Source organism: Rhinoraja longicauda, unplaced genomic scaffold (assembly GCF_053455715.1).
Source record: "Rhinoraja longicauda isolate Sanriku21f unplaced genomic scaffold, sRhiLon1.1 Scf000272, whole genome shotgun sequence".
NCBI lineage: Eukaryota > Metazoa > Chordata > Chondrichthyes > Rajiformes > Arhynchobatidae > Rhinoraja > Rhinoraja longicauda.
Genome location: NW_027601490.1, coordinates 1 through 24,984, shown reverse-complemented (window position 1 = coordinate 24,984; position 24,984 = coordinate 1). Strand labels below are relative to the sequence as shown.

The 24,984-nt window shown below is 42.2% G+C and overlaps 1 protein-coding gene across 1 annotated transcript; it reads left to right on the top strand.

Annotated features, from left to right (window-relative positions):
* Positions 1-4,695: 4,695 nt before the first annotated feature.
* On the top strand, positions 4,696-24,147 carry LOC144590723 (DNA helicase MCM9-like). The gene is made up of 6 exons (XM_078395150.1): positions 4,696-4,810; positions 12,301-12,615; positions 15,309-15,625; positions 16,896-16,977; positions 18,575-18,775; positions 24,017-24,147. The coding sequence occupies exons 2-6, from the start codon at positions 12,306-12,308 to the stop codon at positions 24,145-24,147; spliced, it is 1,041 nt and encodes a 346-aa protein (XP_078251276.1). The 5' UTR covers positions 4,696-4,810; positions 12,301-12,305.
* Positions 24,148-24,984: the final 837 nt, after the last annotated feature.

Genomic DNA, 24,984 nt, shown 5'->3' with positions numbered 1-24,984 from the left:
CCGGAGGACCCAAAGGAAACTCACAGGGAGGATGTACAAACTCCACACAGGCAGCATCTGAGATCAGGATCGAACCTGGGTCTCTGGTGCTGTTAGGCAGCAGCTTAACCAGCTGCGCCACTGTGCTGCTTTACTCTAGCAAATTCTCAACCTGATAAACATTGGGATCAATCGTAACTCCCAAAACAAATAGGAAACAGACCAGCCTCAAATCTGCCCATGTTAGAAGATGAGGAATGATGAGATGGTAGTCAATCAGCTAATGACAAAAGTACAGATAAACTGGCTGTCAGCACTATTTTAATAGTGAATTTGTTTTTAATCACAGTGGGCGAGCCAAGGGATTTCAGATACTGAAGCAAAAAAAGAAACTGCTGTTGAAACTCAATGGGTTGAGCAGCATCTGTGGAGGATATTCTATGATTTGGGACATGACCCTGCTTGAATAGGCCAACTGAAAACCTGCCATCTGCAGGCAAATGAAGTAGGATACATTCACGAGTTGAATTTTTTTAAAGCACCAACAATGGACTGACCCTACAAGGTTATCAGGAAAAAAACTCACCCCAACAATGCCTCGCACCCTCTCATCCCTCAAACACCTTCTCGTTTCACATTACAGATTAGTTTAATTTAGAGATACAGCATGGAAACAGGCCCTGCAGCCCATGCGGACCATCGAACACTAGTTCTATGTGATCCCACTCTCTCATCCACTCCCTACACACTAGGAACATCTTACAGATGTTAATTAAACCACAAACCCACACATCTATGGGATGTGGTAGGAAACTGGAGAGCCTGGAGGAAATCCTTGTGGTCACTGGAAGAACGTGCAAACTCCATGCAGACAGCAGCCAAGGTCAGGATTGCTCCCGGGTCCCTGGTGCTGTGCGGCAGCAGCCCCTAGCTGCGCCACTGGGCCACCCTCTTCAGCTTGTCTAGTTTGCAAGACTACTCTCATTCAGTAGAGCACAATCTGTTTACTTCCCCATGTAACCGAGGCATCCTTTGCCAACAAAGTAGTCTTATAGCAATGCCAAGACAATGGTTCTAATGTGCTTTATTGTCATATGTATGGAGGTACAGTGAAATTCCTTTTTTGCATACAGTTCAGTAACAATATTGCTATACATAACACAAACTTAGTTAGGTACAAGTGTATAAAGAGTATGCATGAGTCACTATGTTTTGGTGCCATTTTTCATGATTCAGGTCTAAGTTGTTATAAATGTAGTGCTTTTAACTTGACCATTGTTGGCCTGGCCAAGCAAAGTTATTGGTGTGCTCCACCCTATTTTAAACTTGTAATCCGCGTAATGTGAAAGAGTGAAAAGAGTATCGTGTAATCTGGCAGTACAGATAGTTAGGAGAGAATTTTATACATGGTTGAAAGTGATTCAATCTAATCGGCGATCAAAGTACAAAAGTATGAGGTGTGAGTTGGCAATGGGGTAGAGGAGAACCAACAATTAAAGGTTGGAGAGTAAATGAGTTATAGTCACCTTTTAAAGGAATAATACATATTTCAAATGTAAACTATTTCACTTTTGAGGCAATTAAAAATAATAGGAAAGATAATCCTATCAAAAGAAATTAAAGATAATATAAGATTAATGAAAAAGGTATACAAAATTGCCAAAATAAACAGTAAACCTGAATTTCAAAACTTAGCAAAAGGGAACTAAATCATTGATAATAAAGAGAAAGCAGAATAGAGAGCAGAGACAGCGCAAGAGCTTTTACAGATTTGTAAAAAAAAGATGAGCATTGTTTAATATGGTTCCTTGAAGAATGTGACAGAGGAAATTATATTAAGAAGTAAGGGAATAACAGAGAAACTGAACAAATATTTTGTGCCTCAATTTTCAAAACATAGAGCAATATAGCACACAAAGAGGGCTTTTGGCCTACGATGTCCATGCCCAACATTATGCCAATTTATAATTTTTCCCCAAAGTGGAAATGTCGAACTCTAGAGGACATAGCTTTATGGTGAGTGGAGCAAAGTTTAAAGGAGATGTGTGGGGCAAGTGTTTTTACAGAGGTTGGTGGGTGCCTGGAATGCGCTGCCAGGGGTGTTGGTGGAGGCAGATACAATAGTGATGTTTAAGAGGCTTTTAGATAGGCACATTGATTTGCAGAGAATGGAGGGATATGGACCATGTGCAGGTAGATGAGATTAGTTTATCTTGGCTCATGTTCGGCATAGAAATTGTGGACAAATGGGCATATCCCCGGCTGTATTGTTCTCTATTAAATGTGAAACTAATCTCCTTTGCCTGAAAGAACCTGAGGGTTATCTTTTTGCATGCAAAAGGTGGTGGGTGTATGAAACGAGCTGCTGGACGAGGTAATTGAGGCAGGTACTATCACACACACTATGTTTAAGAAACATTTAGACAGGTACATGGACAGGACAGGTTGAGAGGGATATGGGACAAACACAGGCTGATAGGACTAATGTAGATGGGACATGTTGATAAGTGTGGGCAAGTTAGGCCAAAGAGCCTGTTTCCATACTGTATCGCTCCATGACTCTATCTCCCCCATTCTTGTATATCCATGTGCCTACCCAAAAGCCTACCCAAAGTATATCCATGTGCCTACCCAAAAACACAGAAAACTCTTGGAAATAGAGTAAGACAATATATCTAGAGTAAATCTGAAAATAATAATAATAGTAAAAAAGGTTTTTCAAAATCCTCAGCACCTGGTGGCTTGCATGCAAGCAATTTGATGGTTGTGACCAAGGAGATATTCTACATACTGGTTGCCATCTTCCAAATTTCCGTGGTTGTTACAATTTTTCCCACAAATGTCGCCCTACAATTGAGGAAAGTACGGAGAAATAGCAGGAAACTAGTACCATTTAATCTGACATCACCATTCAGAAAATACGTTTAGCTTTCTGGAATCTGAAGAAGGGTCCAGACCTGAAACGTCACCTATCCACGTTCTCCAGTAATGCTGCCTGACCCACTGCGTTAATCACTTTGTGTCTTTTTTTTGTAAAGCGGCACCTGCAGTCCATCATTTCTCCGTTTATTCTTTTATTAAGGAAGTGTTTAGAGAGTATTCTGTACTCCTTGGAATTTAGCAGAATAAGCAGAGATCTTATTGACAATCACTTTCAGGACTTCACAAGTTAGTTGCGCAATTGTGTTTCCCTTTGCCGGGGTGCTTGGAACTAAGAATCGCAATTGCAAAGAGGTCAGGCAGTAAGGACAGAAACAAGAAGATATTTCTCCAGGTAATAACCAGGAACTGCAGATGAGAATTAGAAACCTTAATAATGCTGTACCCAAGAAGGCTGTGAATGGTTCATTGTGATCTATATTCCAGGCAAACACTGATAAATTCCTCAAAACATTTAGAACTGAGATGAGGAAAAACTTTTTCACTCAGAGAGTTGTAAATCTATGGAATTCTCTGCCTCAGAAGGCAGTGGAGGCCCCAATTCTCTGGATGCTTTCAAGAGAGAGTTAGATACTCTTAATGATAGAGGAATCAGGGGGTATGAGGAGAGGGCAGGAACAAGGTGCTGATTGTGAATGATCCGCCATGATCGCATTGAATGGCGGCGCTGGCTCAAAGGGCCAAATGGCCTATTCCTGCCTACTATTGTCTAACTTTTGCTGGGGAATCTGCGGCAAATTGAAGCTTGTGCTGAATCACCGAGGTTATATGTCAGCCTTTTTTTGTCCTTGTCTGGTAAGAATAAACTGTTACAATTTCTTAATAACACTTTATTGCTTCCCTGTATTGACCTCTCATCTAGCTTTATTAAAGAAGATTAATTGGTTTTGCATCTTTTATTGCTATGGGTGCTGTGTTTGGGTAACCCGGGTGGTACGTTTCCAAGTACAGTCCGGTGACCACGTCATTGGATTGCGAAATTTTGGATCGTTCAACCCGCCAAATAATGCACGTTCATTACATTATATTGTGTATATAAAACTAAAATTGTGAAATGAGAAGTTATTTAAACGTAAATAGGCACATTAATTCAGTAAGACAAATAATCCCTTAAATGTACCAATGAGTTTTTATTTTTCTGCTTTAAGAAACAGATCTAGAGTTTTATTGAACCCGCGCTTTATTGAACCCGCGCTGAAACTGCAAAGCTGGGAACGACCATTGCACGGGTGAGGGGTGGAGAAGGTAGGGAATGCAAACATCATCTCTTGATTGGAGTATTGTAGAAACACAATATCCACCAATTAAGAATAAAATAATTTAAAAAATAATGTACAATTTTTTTTCAGTTGAATATCGCATGTTACTACAAAAGAGATGAAGCAGTAGCTATGGTATTTCTTCCGGGCTCCGCCGCGCTCTCTTGGGCGGCGCGGCTGGCGGGAGATGCGAACGGCGGCTGGGGGTTGCTCTCATTGTGACGCGGGCCGCTTCTTGTTACTGTCCACCTGGTCCCGCGGCCGCTGGGGGGTTCCCCTCATTGTGACGCGGTCCACCGAGTCCGAGGCCGCTGGGGGTTTCCCTCGTTGTGACGCGGCCGTTACTTGTTACTGTGCACCGGGTCTCGCGGCCGCCGGTGCTCCGGTTTTTGCTCAGGATTGGAGCATCTGCAGGATCTGGAGTTCCCCCTGCTATGATGTCATCGGGCTCTGTTACTCCGGGTCCCTGCGCGTCATCTCGACCAGGTCTGTGAGTGGTGACGCCATCGGGTGATGACGTCAGCGCAGTCTGCCCTTGCATTGCAGAGGTACCTGGGTGCAATCAAGGGCGTCACATGAGGCCTTGGAGCAAACGATTGCATTACACTGGGACCAGAGGGCATAGCTTTAAGGTGAGAGTGGCAACGTTTAAAGGAGATGTGGGGAAAAGGTTTTTTTTTTGCATAAAGGGTGTGGGTGAGGCAGATGGGATAGTGGTGTTTAAGAGGCTTTGGACAGCCACATGGCTACGCAAGGAATGGGCAGATATGCATTGTGTGCAGGCATATATGGTTAGTTTAATGGAGACAAGAGACTGCATTTGCTGGATTAGAAAAATATACATAGTTCTGGTGCAACTCAGCAGGTCAGGCAGCATCTCTGGAGATGATGGCAAGGTAATGTTGAGTTGGGACATTTCTGACCGGAAACATCGCCTATCCATGTTCACCTGAGAGGCTGCCTGACCCACTGTGCAACTCCAGCACTTTTATTTTGATTTTAGTTTAGAAACATAGAAAAATAGATGCAGGCCATTCGGCCCTTTGAGCCAGCACCACCATTCAATTTGATCATGGCTGATCATCCACAATCATTAGACCGTTCCTGCTTTTTCCCCATATCCCTTGATTCCTTTAGCCCTAAGAGCTAGATCTAACTCTCTCTTGAATACATCCAGTGAATTGACCTCCACCACCTTCTGTGGCAGAGAATTCCACAGATTCACAACTCTCTGGGTGAAAAAGTTTTTCCTCATCTCAGTCCTAAATGGCCTAAACCTTATTCTTAAACTGTGACCCCTGGTTCTGGACTCCCCCAACATCAGGATCATTTTTCCTGCATCTGGCCTGTCCAATCCTTTAAGAATTTTATATGTTTGTATAAGATCCCCTCTCATTCTTCTAAATTCCAGTGAATACAAACCCAGTCGACCCATTCTTTCATATCTCAGTCCCGCCATCCTGGGAATTAACCTGATGAATCTACTCTGCACTCCCTCAATAGTAAGAATGTCCTTCCTCAAATTAGGAGACCAAAATTGCACACAATACTCCAGGTACGGTCTCACCAGGGCCCTGTACAAATGCAGTAGGGCCTCCTTGCTCCTAAACTCAAATCCTCTCACAATAAAGGCTAACATGCCATTAGCTTTCTTCACTGCCTACTGTACCTGCATGCTTACTTTCAGTTTAGTTTATTGTCATGTGTACAGAGGTAGAGTGAAAAGTTTTTTTTTGTTACGTGCTATCCAGTCAGCGGAAAGACTATAAATGATTACAATCAAGCCGTCCACAGTTTGCAGATATCTGTTGGAGTAGGGGGTTTAAAAGAGTGGAGCGATTGTAATGAATGATTGATCCACTTCTGAGACCAGCACCAGGGTCACCAAGCTTGGATGCCTTGCATTTGTTTAACTTGGCATCATGTTCGGCACAGGCCTTGTGGACCAAAGGGCCTGTTCCTATGCTATATTGCTTTATGTAGAATGTTCCAGTGTCACAAATGCAAATGGAAGTAGAAATGACACCTTATGTTGTGGTGCAAATTTATCTGGAAATGAACAGAGTTCAGGAAAATTAATCTGATTGGGTTTTTTATGAAAATATGGCTTTTTGTTATTTCAGTTGAACAGATTAATAGCAAATTTGTTTCAGAACTTGAAATGGTGGGTTTAGTGGAAAGTGTGCTTAGGTTTATTGATGGAGTGAGACATATATTACACATTTTTTGCCTGATTCTCATGATCTAGAGAAGACATTTCATCTGCACTTATTTTTTTAACAACTCAGCAAAAACATTTAGACTCTATCCCGTGCTGCAAGACTGGAGTTGTGACTAGATGCTAAGGATGTCGGTGTTATGTTAATCTGACATTAGTCATTTTTGATGACAGACTGCAGTTCACAAGATGCCATGAATTTAGTTTATTAACGTGGATTTTTATTATTATGAGTCATTATTCCTCGACAGCACCCATTAGACATGGCCTTTCACCATGGACTTTAATACGGTTGTTGTACAAACAACCACAGTGGTTCAAAATGTGGGATGTACTTGATTAGAAAGTTCACAAGAACGTGAAGAACATATACACCGATCAGCCAAAACATTATCACCATCTGCCTAATATGCTGTTGGTCCTCTGTGTGGCGCCAAAACAGCGCCGACCCGCCGAGGCATGGACTCTACAAGACTCCTGAAGGTGTCCTGTGGTATCTGGCACCAAAACATTAGCAGCAGATCCTTCAAGTCCTGTAAGTTGCGAGGTGGAGCCACCATGGATCGGACTTGTCGATCCAGCACACCCCACAGATGCTCAATCGGATTGAGATCTGGAGAATTTGGAGGGCAGGGCAACACAGTGAAAAGCTCATCATGTTCCTTAAACTATTCCCAAAAATGTGTGCAGTGTGGCAGGGCACATTATCCTGCTGATAGAGGCCACTGCCATCAGGGAATCCCATTGCCATGAAGGGGTGTACCTGGTCTGCAACGATGTTTAGGTAGGTGATACGTGTCAAATTGACGTCCACATGAATGGCCGGACCCAGGGTTTCCCAGCAGAACATTGCCCAGAGCATCGCACTCCCTCCACCGGCTTGTCATCTTCCCACAGTCGGTTCGGATCAGACAGGATAGCCTTTGTTGCCCTCGCATATCGATGAGCCTTGGGTGCCCAACACCCTGTCGCCAGTTTGTGGTTTGTCCCTCCTTGGACCACTGTCGGCAGGTACTCACCACTGCTGACCGGGAGCACCCCACAAGCCTTGCCGTTTCAGAGATGCTCTGACTCAGTCATCTGGCCATAACAATTTGGCCCTTGTCAAAGTCGCTCAGGCCTTTACTTTTGCCCATTTCTCCTGCATCCAACACATCAACTTCAAGAACTGACTGTTCACTTGCTGCCTAATATATCCCATCCCTTGACAGGTGCCATTGTAACAAGATAACCAATGTTATTCACTTCACCTGTCAGTGGTCATAATGTTTTGGCTGATGTATACTTGCCACATTAGCAGCCCTAGCTGTTGTTAACCAGGAATAGCCCCCATTCCTTAAAATAATCTATGATGACATTAGCCATTTATGGGGGAGGGGTGATGGAACCAGTGAGCAACTGGTTAAATGTGATCTGTCTCAGAGGTTCAATTCAAATCAGTTTGGGTAATTTTAATGGTGTTTCCAGTGGGCATGCCAACCAGAATGGCTCCATGAACTATCTTGTGTTAAATTACTTTCTTAAGACATGCAATTATGTAAATGGCATTTACAGTGGTCTCCATAATGTTTGGGACAAAGACCCATCATTTATTTATTTGCCTCTGTACTCCACAATTTGAGATTTGTAATAGAAAAAATCACAAGTGGCAAAAGTGCACATTTTCAGATTTTAATATAGGCCATTTTTATACATTTTGGTTTCACCATGTAGAAATTACAGCAGTGTTTTTCATAGTCCCCCCATTTCAGGGCACCATAATGTTTGGGACACAGCAATGTCATGTAAATGAAAGTAGACATGTTTAGTATTTTGTTGCATATCTTTTGCATGCAATGACTGCTTGAAGTCTGCGATTCATGAACATCACCAGTTGCTGGGTGTCTTCTCTGGTGATGCTCTGCCAGGTTTGGTGATTGGGTGATTGACTTGGCCACTCAAGAATTGACCACTTTTTAGCATTGAAAAACTCCTTTGTTGCTTTAGCAGTATGTTTGGGCTCATTGTCTGGCTGTAGAATGAACCGCCGGCCAATGAGTGTTGAGGCATTTGTTTGAACTTGAGTAGATAGGATGTATCTATACTCTTCAGAATTCATTATGCCACTACTATCAGCAGTTGTATCATCAATGAAGATAAGTGAGCCAATACCTTCAGCAGCTATACATGCCCAGGCCATAACACCCCCACCACCGTGTTTCACAGATGAGGTATGGATTTGGATCTTGGACAGTTCCTTCTTTCCTCCATACTTTGCTCTTGCCATCACTCTGATATAAGGTAATCTTCGTCTCATCTGTCCACAAGACCATTTTCTAGAACTGTGGTTGCTCGTTTAAGTACTTCTTGGCAAACTGTAGCCTGGCCATCCTATTTTTGCAGCTAACCAGTGGTTTGCATCTTGCAGTGTAGCCTCTGTATTTCTATTCATGAAGTCTTCTGCGGATAGTGGTCATTGACAAATCCGCACCTGACTCCTGAAGAGTATTTCTGATCTGTCGGACAGGTGTTTGGGAATTTTTCTTTATTATGGAGAGAATTCTTCTGTGATCAGCTGTGGAGGTCTTCCTAGGCCTGCCAGTCCCTTTGCGATTAGTAAGTTCACTAGTGTTCTCTTTCTTCTTAATGATGTTCCATACAGTTGATTTTGGTAAGCCTAAGGTTTGGCTAATGTCTCTAACAGTTTTATTCTTGTTTCTTAGTCACATAATGGCTTCTTTGACTTTCTTTGCACAACCTTGGTCCTCGTGTTGATAAACAGCAATAAAGGTTTCCAAAGGTGATGGAAAGACTGGAGGAAAGACTCGGTGCTGACAGCTCTCTTATATCTGCAATAAGGAGACAGTTAAACACACCTGAGCAAGTACAAACGCTTGTGAAGCCATGTGTCTCAAACATTATGGTGCCCTGAAATGAGGGAACTATGTATAAACACAGCTGTAATTTCTACATGGTAAAACCAAAATGCATAAAAATACCCTTTAATAAAATCTGACAATGTGCACTATAACCACATGTGATTTTTTTCTGTTACAAATCTCAAATTGTGGAGTACAGAGGCAAATAAATAAATGATGGGTCTTTGTCCCAAACATTATGGAGGGCACTGTATGATTGTGCTATGGCCCATTGGAACTTCAAGCAGCAGCATTTCATTTAATGAGATAGGGAAAACACTGCATTATTTTACTGGTAACTATGCATTTAAAATTATATATGCAGAACTCTGATTAGCTAGTAAAGCTTTACTGCAGGACAAGACCCTCCTGATTCTCGAAGGTTACTGAAGATTCAGAATTGATTTTTGATTCTTATTTTTCCATTGGAAAAGGTTGTACTGAGATGTAATTTTGTAGTATTGCAGCTCTTGTGTTGGCTAAGGAGTTGCCGAATTTAGATCCTATGCCAATAATCTATTATATGACTAGATTATATATGACTAAAACTCTCATCTTGTATATATATTCGTATATATATATATATATATATATATATATATATATATATCATTGCATATTTGTATGTACCCGAAATACAGCCAAAACGGTACACGATAGCGCAACAATTTTAGGACCACCTAAAGGTGAGGAGAGCTCTCCAGCTGATGGCTACCCGGGGCCGGGGTGAGTGGCTCCCTTTCCCCTTTCCTCTCCTCCCTCACCTGCCCCCGGCTGGCAACGGGTCCACGGGTCGTCAGATGGGGAAGGGTTGCCGGGCCTGCAGGAGAGGTTTGGACCCAATGGAGGGTTGCTGGGCCCACATGAGAGGTTTGGACCCATCGGGAGTTACCAACGGGTCCACGCCCGGCTATATATTACTATAATCTATATATTACTAAAACTCTCATCTTGTATATATATGTGTAGGAGCCATTTGTGTTTATTAGCTGTCCGAGCATATTATATTATTTTGTATCTTGCTGTATTATTTTTGGGCACTTGGGGGTTGTGAGTTGAATCACGGGCGACGAGGACAGGGCTTATAAGAACTAATAACTGATCAAGGAGTTTGTGGACTACTGCCAGCGGAACTGCCTCCGGATCAACGTGGGCAAAACCAGGGAGATGGTGGTAGATTTCCGCAGGCACAGCCAGGTCCCCCCGACACCGGTGAACATTCAGGGAATGGACATCGAGAGGGTGGATTCTTATAAGTACCTGGGTGTCTACCTCAACAATAAACTGGACTGGACTGAAAACACCGATGCGCTATACAGAAAGGGCCAGAGCAGACTTTATCTGCTAAGGAGACTCAGGTCCTTTGGAGTGCAGGGGGCACTCCTAAGGACCTTCTACAACACAGTGGTTGCATCGGCCATTTTCTATGGAGTGGTCTGCTGGAGCAGCAGCATCTCAGCGGCGGAAGGGAAGAGACTCGACAAGCTGGTCAGGAAGGCCAGCTCTGTCCTGGGTTGCCCTCTCGACTCAGTGCAGGTGGTGGGAGATAGGAGGATGATGGCAAAGCTAACATCGCTGCTGGACAACGACTCCCACCCCATGCAGGACACTGTCACTGCACTGAGTAGCTCCTTCAGTGACAGACTCCTTCACCCCAACTGCGTGAAGGAGAGATATAGGAGGTCCTTCCTTCCCGCTACTGTGAGACTGCACAACCAGCACTGCTCCCAGCAGACGAGTCAACAATAACAGCTAAGAACACACAGAAAACTGATGACAATTTATGTATCGTTTATTTATAATGAATGATCTCTTGCTATCCGCTTTGTTGCTGTGACACTAAATTTCCCCGGTGTGGGATGAATAAAGGAATATATTATTATTATTATTATTATTATTATTATTTGGACATAATGGGCATATATGGGCATAACGTACTGGGAGGAGCCAGAACTAGGTACTATCTGAGGAGGCGGAAACATGAGGCGTCAGATGCAGAGAAGCTATGGCGAGATACAGTTCTTACCAGGCTTATGATGGGAGAAATACAAATCTGTTTGTATCACTACTTCAATAAACGACTAATTACACTGAAAGTCGTGAAGATCTCTCTGTTGTTGGTTTGAGTCAACATCGTTCACTCCACTCCTCCATGAAGTGGTGGCAAACGGAGAGGACTGCTATGGGAAGGACTGAAGTTGCCACTACAATGTGGATTTATGGATCTACTTGTATGTGGGTTTGTGGATATATTTGTTCCCGAAATACAGCCAAAATAGTACACGATAGCGCAACAATTTTAGGCCCACCTTACCATTGACCTGCGGTTCAAATGGTTGTTATATTTTAAAAGTTATTCACTTTTTAAACTTTAAAAATCACTTTAAAAATTTTAATAAACCCCTTTTCTACTTGCCCTGCACGCCAGTCGCGCCTGCGCAGTAATACCTCCGTGTTCGACATCACAATGGGAATCCAACGGGTCTGCGCGTGCGCAGTTGTGGCCCATTGATCTAATACAGATGCTCCCCGGCTTACAATGCTTCGACGTACGATACTTCGACTTCGAGATGATGCAAACGGCAGCGACCCATAGCGAGCTGCAGCTCGCTTCACGGCATGGCTGCCGGATCCGCGGGTGATGGGAAGGGAGGAGGGGAGAATAAGGGGGGGTTGAAGGGGGATGGAATGGGTGAGGGGGGGAGGGGGAGATAAGGGGGTTGAGGGGGGGAGGGGGAGATAAGGGGGTTGAGGGGGGATGGAGTGGGGGAGGGGAGGGTGCTACACCAATGCAGAAGAGGTTTGGACCCAATGGGTCCACAGCAGCTAGTTTAAGACTAAATGTCAATATCAGCTTGCATTTGGTGCAGTAACAGTTTCTTAAATTATTTTAAATAATCATTTGCAAGTTTTCATATTATTCCCAAATATGCTGATTCTATTGGTGCAGTAACATTTGCTACCTGCTATTGGATAAATGTAATTTTTGTTTTTGTTTTCCAAACAGGAAGTATGCGTCTGAATACAGAGCAAGTGGCTTTAATCGGACAAGTCTTTGAATCCTATGTTGGAGAATTCCACAAAAATGATATCGCCCAGATTCTGCAGAAACCAGATCAAAGTGCTCATTATCCGATCACGGTGAATGCCATCACACTGTTCGAAATCAGCATGGAGATTGGCGAGTACTTGAGTGCATTTCCGAACGAATTATTTCCAATATTTGACAATGCATTACACAGAGCTGCCACGACCATTCTGCAGTCTTTTGCAGAACCACATGAATTGGTCATGAAACAAAACCTTCACACGAGGATTTCAGGTGAAATGCAAGGCTATGCTTCTATGTTTCTAAATGCAAGGCATGTAATCTTTCTGTCTTAGTTATGACACAAGGATGCTATTAGGCCCAATGACTCCATACTAGCTCTCTGCAGGCCTCATTAATCCCACTTCCCCTTTTCTTCTTTCCCTGCACTCCTTAAATCTATTCTTTCTCACATGTCCATCTAATGTCCTTTCAGTTCTTCTGTCACATGCCTACGCTTCGGTAATTAAGATTTTAGATTTAGAGATACAGCGCAGAAAGGGCCTTCGGCCCACCGGGTCCGCGCCGCCCAGCGATCCCCGCACATTAACACCATCCTACACCCACTAGGGACAATTAAAAAAAAATTTTTTAAAACATTTGGCCAGCCAATTAACCTACAAACCTGCATGTCTTTGGAGTGTGGGAAGAAACCAAAGATATCGGAGAAAACCCACGCAGGTCACGGGGCGAACGTACAAACTCCGTACAGTACAGCACCCGTAGTCAGGATCGGACCTGAGTCTCCGGCGCTGCATTCGCTGTAAGGCAGCAACTCTACCGCTGCGCCACCGTGCCGCACATGTACAGGTTAATTAATCTGTTATTACATTTTTGGAGGAAAGCAGAGCCCCCAGCAGAAACCCACAAGGTCAGCAATTGAATGTCCATATTTCTCAAAGCAGTCGAGGTCTGTCCGTGGCACAGTTTTTGGTAACTTCTTTAGTTTATTGGTGAACTCGTTTATTGGTCTGCGCCAGCTTAGCACCAATCACTGAGAAACACATCTCCAGCAGACATTAAATAATGATCACTCAGCAATACTGTTCGCTGACTTTTATTACTTGAAGTTTCATTTTCTGTTTCTTGTGTAATTTCAATTTGAATCCAGGAACTGTAGCTCATCTAAGTAGTCAGTTTTGCTGCAAGGTAGATGCATGTGTTCGTTTGTTGTTTTTAAAAATTATTTTCTGCTGCTAAACCTTCTTCCCAATAATGACGAGAGGAGTTGAACGGGTTCCATATTCTCGTTGGTACCAATGTAGCAGACAGCATACTTCCGGTTCAGAACTTGGATAAAGACACCAAATAGAACGAGGGAATTAAATGTGACATCTCCAAGTTTGCGGATGACACAAAGCTGGGTGGCAATGTGAACAGCGAGGAGGATGCTATGAGGCTGCAGGGTGACTTGGATAGGTTGGGTGAGTGGGCAGATGCATGGCAGATGCAGTATAATGTGGATAAATGTGAGGTTATCCACTTTGGTGGCAAGAACAGGAAGGCAGATTATTATCTGAATGGTATCAGATTAGGAAAAGGGGAGGTGCAACGAGACCTGGGTATGCTTGTACCTCAGTCATTGAAAGTAAGCATGCAGGTACAGCAGGCAGTGAAGAAAGGTAATGGCTTGTTGGCCTTCTTCGTGGCGGCACGGTGGCGCAGCGGTAGAGTTGCTGCCTTACAGCGAATGCAGCGCCGGAGACTCAGGTTCGATCCTGATTACGGGCGCCGTCTGTACGGAGTTTGTACGTTCTCCCCGTGACCTGCGTGGGTTTTCTCCGAGATCTTCGGTTTCCTCCCACACTCCAAAGACGTACAGGTAGGTTAATTGGCTGAGCAAATGTAAAAATTGTCCCTGGTGGGTGTAGGATAGTGTTAGTGTGCGGGGATGGCTGGGCGGCGTGGACCCGGTGGGCCGAAGGGCCTGTTTCTGCGCTGTATCTCTAAATCTAAAAAAAATCTAAAAAATTGCAGGCGATTTGAGTTTAGGATCAAGGAGGTCCTACTGCAGTTGTACAGAGCCCCGGTGAGACCGCACCTGGAGTATTGTGTGCAATTTTGGTCTCCTAATTTGAGGAAGGACATTATTGCTATTGAGGGAGTGCAGCGTAGGTTCACCAGGTTAATTCTCAGGATGGAGGGACTGACATATGATGAAAGAATGGGTCGACTGGACTTGTATTCACTGGAATTTAGAAGGATGATAGGAAATCTGAGAGAAACATATAAAATTCTTAAAGGATTAGACACGCTAGATGTAGAAAAAATGTTCCCGATGTTGGGGGAGTCCAGAACCAGGGGTCACAGTTTAAGAATAACGGGTAGGCCATTTAGGACTGAGATGAAAAACTTTTTCTCCCAGAGAGTTGTGAATCTGTGGAATTCTCTGCCACAGAAGGCAGTGGAGAACAATTCACTGGATGTTTTCAAGAGGGAGTTAGATTTAGCTCTTAGGGCTAAAGGAATATGGGGGGTAAAGCAGAAACGGGGTACTGATTTTAGATGATCAGCCATGATCATACTGAATGGCGGTGCTGGCTCGAACGGCCGAATGGCCTAATCCTGCACCTATTTTTCTATGTTTCTAATTGTTTTACACCTGGATGTAATGGCAACATCTAGAAATCCATTGTAAAGTAAGTATCCTGGTACCTTTATCTTATGTTCTGACCCAGAAGTAATGCTGGCAGCTCTAATGGTACTGGTACCAACAAAGATGCACATAGCCTTTTTTTTTAAACTACATTAATCTCTTTAGCCTATATTTCTGAAGTGGACATAAAAAATCTTGACCTGCTATTCAAAAAAATTGGTGTAGATTTGGTCAGCTACCATTGTCAATTTTTATCCTTCATTGAAGAAAATAAATTTGGTTATTTGGGCAAGTGTGAATTGATTTGCTTAAATGTTACTGTTTCTAACAGGATTGCCACTGTGTCCTGAATTGACGAGGGATCGTATTCCAAAGACTAGGGATGTGGGCCATTTTCTTTCAATTGTTGGCACGGTAATCCGCACAGGAATGGTGAAGGTGCTGGAATATGAGCATGAGTACATGTGTAACAAATGCAGGCATGTTTTCACTGTAACCCCAGACTTTGAGCAGCATTATGCCTTCTGCCGCCCCACATCCTGCCCCAATCCAGAAGGTTGTAACTCGATCAAATTTTCACGTCTTTCTGGCGCCTCATCTTCTTGTTCAAGTTGTAGAGACTATCAAGAAATCAAAATTCAAGAACAGGTATTGTAAAAAAACAATTTTTAACATTTCTGTTAACATTAAAGCTCTTCATTTTCATATAACAAGCATTTATGGTTGACAAAAAAAAAAGACAGTGCTGGTGTAACTCAGCGGGTCAGGTATCATCTCTGGAGAACGCGGATAGATGATGTTTGTAATTAAGTGTCCCGACCCAGAACGTCACCTATCTATGTTCTTCAGAGGTACTGCCTGACCCGCTGAGTCACTTCGGCACTGTGTGTCTTTTTTTGTAAACCAGCATCTGCATTTCCTTTTTTAAGCATTTTGGGCTACAAGGTGCAGTCATAAGGTCAAAAGTGATAGGAGCAGAAATATGTAATTCGGCTCATCAAGTCTACTCCACCATTCAATCATGGCTGATCTATCTTTCCCTCCTAACCCCTGACACCCATACTAATCAAGCCTAATAATTTATTGCAAAACAAAATGACTCTATATCTCAGATTAAAACCAGAAACTTTGGGACATACGCAGCAGAACAGCAGCGTTTGTGGAGAGAAAAATACAGTTAACGTTTTAGATTAATTCTCTTCCATCAAAATGGTTTATGTTGGTATCAGTATCCTTTAATATCTGAATATGAAACCAATTATTTGTAGGGTCGAATGAGCTTGGGCTGAGATATGAATTCCAGTACTTTGCATTACCATTTTTCTTGATTCAGTTTTTATGAAATTTTATCATTTAAATGATAATGTCAAGGGTTTTTGGTAGGTGGTGCATTCATCCCCAGCTGGTGCTGAACGCTCACCTGCTACACCTTAATGCAGGCTGCAGCAGACCAGAGAGCAGCCCAGCCCAACTATCTGACTGCATAGTAACAGTGGACAATAGAGATGAGGGGAAAAAGCTGGCTTGGTGATGTGAGGCAGACCAAGATCCTAGTTTGAGAGAAGTCACCAGCTGATGTTCAGAAAGTAGTTAGCTTAGAAACCTTGCATTACCATATCATGCAAGCCTTAAAGTTATATTATATTGTAATTATATTGTAATTTCTCCACATACTAACCCATTCAAAATGTTTTAAATGGGCTGACAGATTTTGAGTTCATCTGCTTCCTGCCACAAGTCAACATAGAATACCCAATTGTGTTGTCACCAAAATTGAGTCATTTGGGATCTTTCTAGTCGTCGTATACTTTTGAAACGTTATCTTGTATATTTTTGCTAATAGTACACTTTCTTTTTCCGTTTTTAGTTTTAGAGCTATTGTATTAATCCTTGCGTATCTTTCCTGTTTCAATAACAGGTTCAGAGGCTGTCTGTGGGAAGTATACCTCGATCGTTGTTGGTTGTACTAGAAGATGATCTGGTGGACACCTGCAAATCAGGTAAGATTTACTGGTTAAGTTGTGTGGCACAATTTTAACACGCCCTTTAGAGTTTGAAGCCCTCCAGAGTGCAGACTCTATAGGTACAATCTGAAAATGATCCTTCTCACAATTAAAGCCTTAACCAACTACTCTTAGGAATGGATGGCATTACAATTTCACCCTGAGCAAGAATTCTCTAATATTTTAATTTAAAACTACTGTTACTTTCTGAAAAGGGTTTTTTTCATGACTTTCGGAGACTGCACTATAAATTGAGCCTCCACTATACTACACTTGTTTCTAATTGGAGCGAGAAGAATTTAGAAAAACATTGTTCAATATTTATATTAAACTTTTAGCTTAAAGGGAAACTTGGATGGTTATATAATTACAGTTTTTTAACTGGTGCATCATGTGAAGTGTTCATCTGAATGGGTAGATGGGAGGTGTGCAAAATGTCTTATTAGAATAAATTAATTTAAGGAAAAATGTCATTCCTGATCTGCACTGGAAATTCTTTCTCCATCATGTGATCACATCTGAGAAAAGGGTAAATATTTAATTCATGGGTTGGATGAAGGTGCAGAAACCTTATTGTGAGTGCCGTAAATCATGATGATGATGCAACATGTACATTAACAATAAATTGTAATGTAATACAGCACGGAAACAGACTCCACTTCCTCTGATCTAGCCTTGTCAGCCCTTCAGGTAGAGAATTCCAGACATTCAACACCTACCTGCGAGAAGTAGTTCTCGTGTATCTATGCATTAAATTATTGCCTCTTAATCTTGTGACTATTTTTCCTCGCTTGGGATTTTCCAGTGGAAATTTCTAACTGTCCCATCAGGATTTTGTAAGTTAGGACACAGTCAGAGGATGATTTTTTACCGAATCAGGATTTTGTATGTTTCAGTAGGATCATCTTTGTTCTTCTGAGCTCCAAAGAATGTGGACATAATTTAGTAGAACATTGGCACCATCGGTGATAAAACAACTAACATCCAGGGAAGTAGCCTGTGAATCGGTTCAGATTTATTTCTAATGCTAGTGTATGCTTTCTAAAATAAAACTACTCACCTGTGCCCTGTAGAATTCTAATCAAGTTTTGCACTTAAACCGGTGAAGAGAGGGAGCCTGGGGAACAGGGTCCTGGTGAACTTTGAGCTTGAATGAGCCTTATGTCAAATCATTGTTTTCTGAACTATCAGAATCTATTGGAGTCTGACTGTGTTGGCAAATAGTTTATTCACTTCTCTGCTCCTAAAAATGAACAATAATCAAATGCTTAGAAGCGGCACGGAGATACAGCGGTAGAGTTGCTGCCTTACAGCGCTTGCGGCGCCGAAGACCCGGGTTCGATCCCGACTACGGGTGCTGTCTGTACAGAGTTCTCCCTGTGACCGCATGGGTTTTCTCCAAGATCTTCGGTTTCCTCCCACACTCCAAAGATGTGCAGGTTTATAGGTTAATTGGCTTGATATAAATGTAAAATTGTCCCTAGTGTGTGTAGGGTAGCATTAATATGCGGTTGGTCGGCATGGACTCGATGGGCCTGTTTCCGCGCTGTACCTCTAAACTAAAGTAACATGCATATTTGTATTTGAATCACAGGTGATGATGTTACTCTTTATGGTATGGTCATGCAGAGGTGGAAACCTTTTACTCAAGATACCCGTTGTGATCTAGAACTTGTCCTGAAAGCCAATAATCTCGAAGTGAACAATGAACAATCATCTGGAGTTGTTATTGATGAGGATATCCAAAAAGAATTTGAAGAATTCTGGGAGAGTCACAAGGCTGATCCTCTAGCAGGTACTGCACCACATGCAATTGATTAAATCACGTCAGTAGATTTTTCAGGTAACACATCATAACTAGATTTTACTAAGTTGTGCAATAATATTTTGTTACAATATAGAAAAGGTATTTTCAACTCATTGAGTATGCAGGCTCACAGAGCAACCTAATTCCTCACTAGAAACATAGAAAACATAGAAAATAGGTGCAGGAGTAGGCCATTCGGCCCTTCGAGCCTGCACCACCGCCATTCAATATGATCATTGCTGATCATCCAACTCAGTATCCTGTACCTGCCTTCTCTCCATATCCCCTGATCCCTTTAGCCACAAGGGCCACATCTAACTCCCTCTTAAATATAGCCAATGAACTGGCCTCAACTACCTTCTGTGGCAGAGAATTCCACAGATTCACCACTCTCTGTGTGAAAAAAAACTTTCTCACCTCGGTCCTAAAACACTTCCTCCTTATCCTTAAACTGTGACCCCTTATTCTGGACTTCCCCAACATCGGGAACAATCTTCCTGCATCTAGCCTGTCCAACCCCTTAAGAATTTTGGAAGTTTCTATAAGATCCCCCCTCAATCTTCTAAATTCCAGCGAGTACAAGCCGAGTCTATCCAGTCTAAAAGACACAAAGTGCTGAAGTAACTCAGCAGGTCAGGCAGCATCTCTGCAGAACATGGATAGGTACTGTTTTGGATTGAGACCCTTTTTCAGACTGATTGTGGGGGGGGGGGGGCAGATGAAATCTGGAAGAGCAGCATCTGCAGTCCCCTGTTACCTATTCACCCCAGTTTCCCATCCACATATCATAGATTCCACAACTTGCCTACTCCCCTATGTTTACCTTAGTCAATTAACCTACCAGCACATACTTAAGATATATACTTAGAAAACAGGGCACTCATTGGGAGATTGTGCAAACTCTACTCACAGCACTGGAAGCCAGATTTTAACTATGGTTGCTGGACCTCCACCAGCTGCACCACTCTGCATCTCTAATTTGATAATGTTTGTTAAGGAAGTGTTAAAAATATCAATTATTGTTAATAGCGATAGTGGACACAATAATAAGAAGAATAGCTGAAATGGCTAAATTGTTGATTTGCTTTTTAAATAAAGTAGTAATTTTCCTAGCAGAACTTTAGCTACATTTAAGCGTAGTTGCTGTCTGTGAAAGTTGTCATCCTGCTGGTTTGAATGAAACATTGTGGTGGTTAATGTTCATTTTGAGTAGACCTGACTGATGCGGAAATGTTAACTGCAGAACTCTGGTAACTGTGATCCCTTTTACAAATGTCCTCTTTAAAAATAGTACAAGGTAGATGTAACCTTTGCTAAGATGTAAGCAAAGCCTCCAAATTAAAAATTGAAAATGCCGGAGAAATTGAAGGCAATTTGGTGTCAGGTTTGAGTTTCCCTATGAAAGCAAACTTTCCCTTGCACATGGCATTGGGATGTACCAGAGTAAAGGAGTGATTTTTGCAGTGTTGTCATCCTTTGTGTTAATTATGTGTCAGTTGCTCTTGTTGTTTATGTCCCGTTAATGTGTTGCTTGTTGGGTTTATCCACCTTTTCACCCCTTTCTGAAAAGTGTAACAAAATTTTGTTGAACCTATTCTTAGAATTTTAAAAATAATTTGTAATTGTAAATGTGAAACATATTAAAACATATAAACATTGTACTATGATTGGAGCCAGCATGCAAATATACTGCAGTTACCTGCTTCGAAACCTGCATCACCCACCTTCAAGAACAGATGGATGTAGATGCATGGGAACATTGCCATCTCCAGATTCCCCTCCAAGTTGCACACGGTCCTAACTTGGAAACCTGTTGAGAGGAGATCTTATCGAAACGTATAAGATTATTAAGGGGTTGGACACGTTAGAGGCAGGAAACATGTTCCCAATGTTGGGGGAGTCCAGAACAAGGGGCCACAGTTTAAGAATAAGGGGTGGGCCATTTAGAACTGAGATGAGGAAAAACCTTTTCAGTCAGAGAGTTGTGAATCTGTGGAATTCTCTGCCTCAGAAGGCAGTGGAGGCCAATTCTCTGAATGCATTCAAGAGAGAGCTGGATAGAGCTCTTAAGGATAGCGGAGTCAGGGGGTATGGGGAGAAGGCAGGAACGGGGTACTGATTGAGAATGATCAGCCATGATCACATTGAATGGCGGTGCTGGCTCGAAGGGCCGAATGGCCTCCTCCTGCACCTAATGTCTATTGTTGGCAGTCCTACATTATAGTGGCAGGGAACATAAAAACTGACTGCAAAAGCTTTTATAGATATGTGAAGAGAAAAAGACTAGTTAAGACAAATGTAGGTCCCTTGCAGTCGGAAACAGGTGAATTGATCATAGGGAACAAGGAGATGGCAGACCAATTGAACAAATACTTTGGTTCTGTCTTCACTAAGGAAGACATAAACCGTCTGCCGGAAATAGCGGGGGACCGGGGGTCTAATGAGATGGAGGAACTGAGGGAAATCCAGGTTAGTCGGGAAGTGGTGTTAGGTAAATTAAATGGATTAAAGGCAGATAAATCCCCAGGGCCAGATAGGCTGCATCCCAGAGTGCTTAAGGAAGTAGCCTCAGAAATAGTGGATGCATTAGTGATAATTTTTCAAAACTCTTTAGATTCTGGAGTAGTTCCTGAGGACTGGAGGGTAGCTAATGTAACCCCACTTTTTAAAAAGGGAGGGAGAGAGAAAACGGGGAATTATAGACCAGTTAGCCTAACATCGGTAGTGGGGAAAATGCTAGAGTCAGTTATTAAAGATGTGATAGCATTACATTTGGAAAGTGGTGAAATCATCGGACAAAGTCAGCATGGATTTACCAAAGGCAAATCATGTCTGACGAATCTTATAGAATTTTTCGAGGATGTAACTAGTAGAGTGGATAAGGGAGAACCAGTCGATGTGTTATATCTGGACTTTCAGAAGGCCTTCGACAAGGTCCCACATAGGAGATTGGTGTACAAACTTAAAGCACACGGTATTGAGGGTTCAGTGTTGAGGTGGATAGAAAATTGGTTGGCGGACAGGAAGCAAAGAGTAGGAATAAACGGGTCCTTTTCGGAATGGCAGGCAGTGACTAGTGGGGTACCGCAAGGCTCAGTGCTGGGACCCCAGTTATTTACAGTGTATATTAATGATTTGGACGAGGGAATTGAATGCAACATCTCTAAGTTTGCGGATGACACGAAGCTGGGTGGCAGTGTTAGCTGCGAGGAGGATGCTAGGAGGCTGCAGAGTGACTTGGATAGATTAGGCGAGTGGGCAAATGCATGGCAGATGCAATATAATGTGGATAAATGTGAGGTTATCCACTTTGGCGGCAAGAAGAGGAAAGCAGAGTATTACCTGAATGGTGACCGATTGGGAGAAGGGGAGATGCAACGTGACCTGGGTGTCATGGTGCACCAGTCATTGAAAGCAAGCATGCAGGTGCAGCAGGCAGTGAAGAAAGCGAATGGTATGTTGGCATTCATAGCAAGAGGATTTGAGTTTAGGAGCAGGGAGGTTCTGCTGCAGTTGTACAGGGCCTTGGTGAGACCGCACCTGGAGTATTGTGTGCAGTTTTGGTCTCCTAACCTGAGGAAAGACGTTCTTGCCTTAGAGGGAGTACAGAGAAGGTTCACCAGATTGATCCCTGGGATGGCGGGACTTACATATGAGGAAAGACTAGATAGACTGGGCTTGTACTCGCTGGAATTTAGAAGACTGAGGGGGGATCTTATAGAAACATATAAAATTCTTAAGGGGTTGGAGAGGCTAGATGCGGGAAGATTGTTCCCGATGTTGGGGGAGTCCAGAACCAGGGGTCACAGCTTAAGGATAAGGGGGAAGTCTTTTAGGACCGAGATGAGAAAACATTTCTTCACACAGAGAGTGGTGAGTCTGTGGAATTCTCTGCCACAGAAGGTAGTTGAGGCCAGTTCATTGGCTATATTTAAGAGGGAGTTAGATGTGACCCTTTTTGCTAAAGGGATCAGGGGGTATGGAGAGAAGGCAGGTACAGGCTACTGAGCTGAATGATCAGCCATGATCATATTGAATGGCGGTGCAGGCTCGAAGGGCCGAATGGCCTACTCCTGCACCTATTTTCTATGTTTCTATGTTTCTTACAATTCTGTGAAATGCCTTGCGATATTTTCCTTGGTTAAAATCATTATGAGATGCTGTTATGAGTAGATTAATTATTTGTAGAGCTAGATTAAATTAACATGGAAAGATATTTGATCATCGGTGCTGTCAATGAGGAATGGGAACAAACTAAAAAGGCACCACCAAAGAGTGGAAGGCTGAAGGAAACGATTTGCACAATCAGTAAGAATCCAGGGAACAACAGGTCAGTGAGCCTCCTATCCGAGGAAGGGAAACTGTTGGAGAATGAGATAGGATTTACTCCAATTTTGAAGAGAATGGACAAATTGAGGATAGCCAGCTCACCTTGGTATATGGCAGGTCATGTCTTACTAACTTGAGTTTTTTGACGTGATTAATGAAAGTTGGGCGGTGGATGTTGAATACATGAATTTTAGAAAGGCTTCTGACAAGGTCGCTCCTGGTAAACTGATCCAAAAGATTAAGATGTGCAGGATACATAATGGCTTGGTTGCATGGATTCAGAACTGGCTTATTCATATTAGTCAGAGAGAGGATCATAACCAGTAGAGCTGCACAGGGATCTGGAAGAAACCACAGTGGTGTTTAGGTTTTTTTTACATGGGCACATGAAAGTGCAGGTCCCAGAGGGATATGGGTGATGTGCAGGCAGATGAGATCAGTTTAACCACATTATATTCAGCACAAGCATTGTGGACGGTAAGGCCTGTTTCTGTGCTGTACTGTTCTATGTTCTAATCAGTGCTGGATTCCCCCCACCTCATAAATTCCACATTCAACTTTAACATTTTAAGTTTAACACAAGTTTTTTTAATTGAAATTATTAATGGAATTGTGAATGAACCTCTTGTCAACTGTTCTGGAGTCTAGTGATGAATATAAACATGTACATAAACATTGTTAAAACCTTAAAATGCACAAGTGATAAACGACTTTAAATTGGACAATATAATAGCTTGACTGCATTCTGGGCAGAGTGGGTCTGGGAGTGAGTGGAACATAATGCTGGTTCTGATAAATTAGTTTATGGTGGCACATACAATTACTTGTGTTCTATTTTAAGTGCAAGTAATAGGATATGCTTTGTTTTCTTTCATCACATCTCTTTATTTTTTTTTTAAGGAAGAAATGAAATTCTGGCCAGCCTTTGTCCACAAGTATTTGGAATGTATGTGGTTAAACTAGCAGTCGCCATGGTGTTAGCAGGTGGAGTGCAAAGAATTGATGAAGCTGGGACCAAAATTAGAGGTTAGTGTTGTCAAAATAGACATGCAATCTTATTGAATTGATATCCTGTTGATTAATCTGTGGAGATCATATCATTGCTCTATGCCTAGAGTGGAACATTATTTCCTTTTCCCATTGATGTTGATGCTTAATTAATCCATGCAATTCATTGGAATGACTTGAAGCAAAATTCATGAAACCAGAAATAATTTGAGACAAAAAAATAATTCGGCCTGTTTAACAACAAAATAACTATTGATTTTTCTTGAATATGTTGAACATGCAAGATCTTTTTCTGCCATCACTGCCTGAATCATGTAATGGTCGTTTAATCAAATGCCATTTGAAAAATTATGTCAGTTTTGCCTTCCACTAGTTTAAAATATTATTTTAATTTGATGTAAAAAAATGTTTCACATTACCTTTTCATCTGTTTTTGTTGGTTTTGTACACATCTGCAAGATTATCTCTCGGTGTCTTGTTCAAGGTCAAAAACTGACCTTGTGTCTATATATTTCATATATTTCACATATATCAGCATCTGCAATTCTTTGTTTTTGCAGAGGATTGATACAGATGTATTTAATTTCTGCCTCTGAACCTAGTGAGTCCGGCATATGGTGAGGACGGATCAGATGTAATTAACATCTGGCCCCTTAACTTTCTGTTAGGACATGTAAATGTTAGCATATATTTAGCAACTCCATGCATTTCAATGCAGTGTCTAATCTGGGTGAGGATGGGAGGGGGGAAGGTGTACGTTATTACCTTGCTTAATTATTTTACTTAATTTTACCCCTTAATTTGTATTCTAATCTTTATTTAATTGACTTTGATTTTTTGAATCGTGTCTATTTTAAAAA

What these genes read in the sequence shown, in the direction of transcription:
- LOC144590723 (XM_078395150.1), top strand. Translation starts at nt 12,306, where the DNA reads ATGCGTCTGAATACAGAGCAAGTGGCTTTAATCGGACAAGTCTTTGAA. An exon ending in CCTTCACACGAGGATTTCAG is followed by an intron (nt 12,616 to 15,308) that starts GTGAAATGCAAG and finishes TGTTTCTAACAG; the next exon opens with GATTGCCACTGTGTCCTGAA. An exon ending in GGTGGACACCTGCAAATCAG is followed by an intron (nt 16,978 to 18,574) that starts GTAAGATTTACT and finishes TTTGAATCACAG; the next exon opens with GTGATGATGTTACTCTTTAT.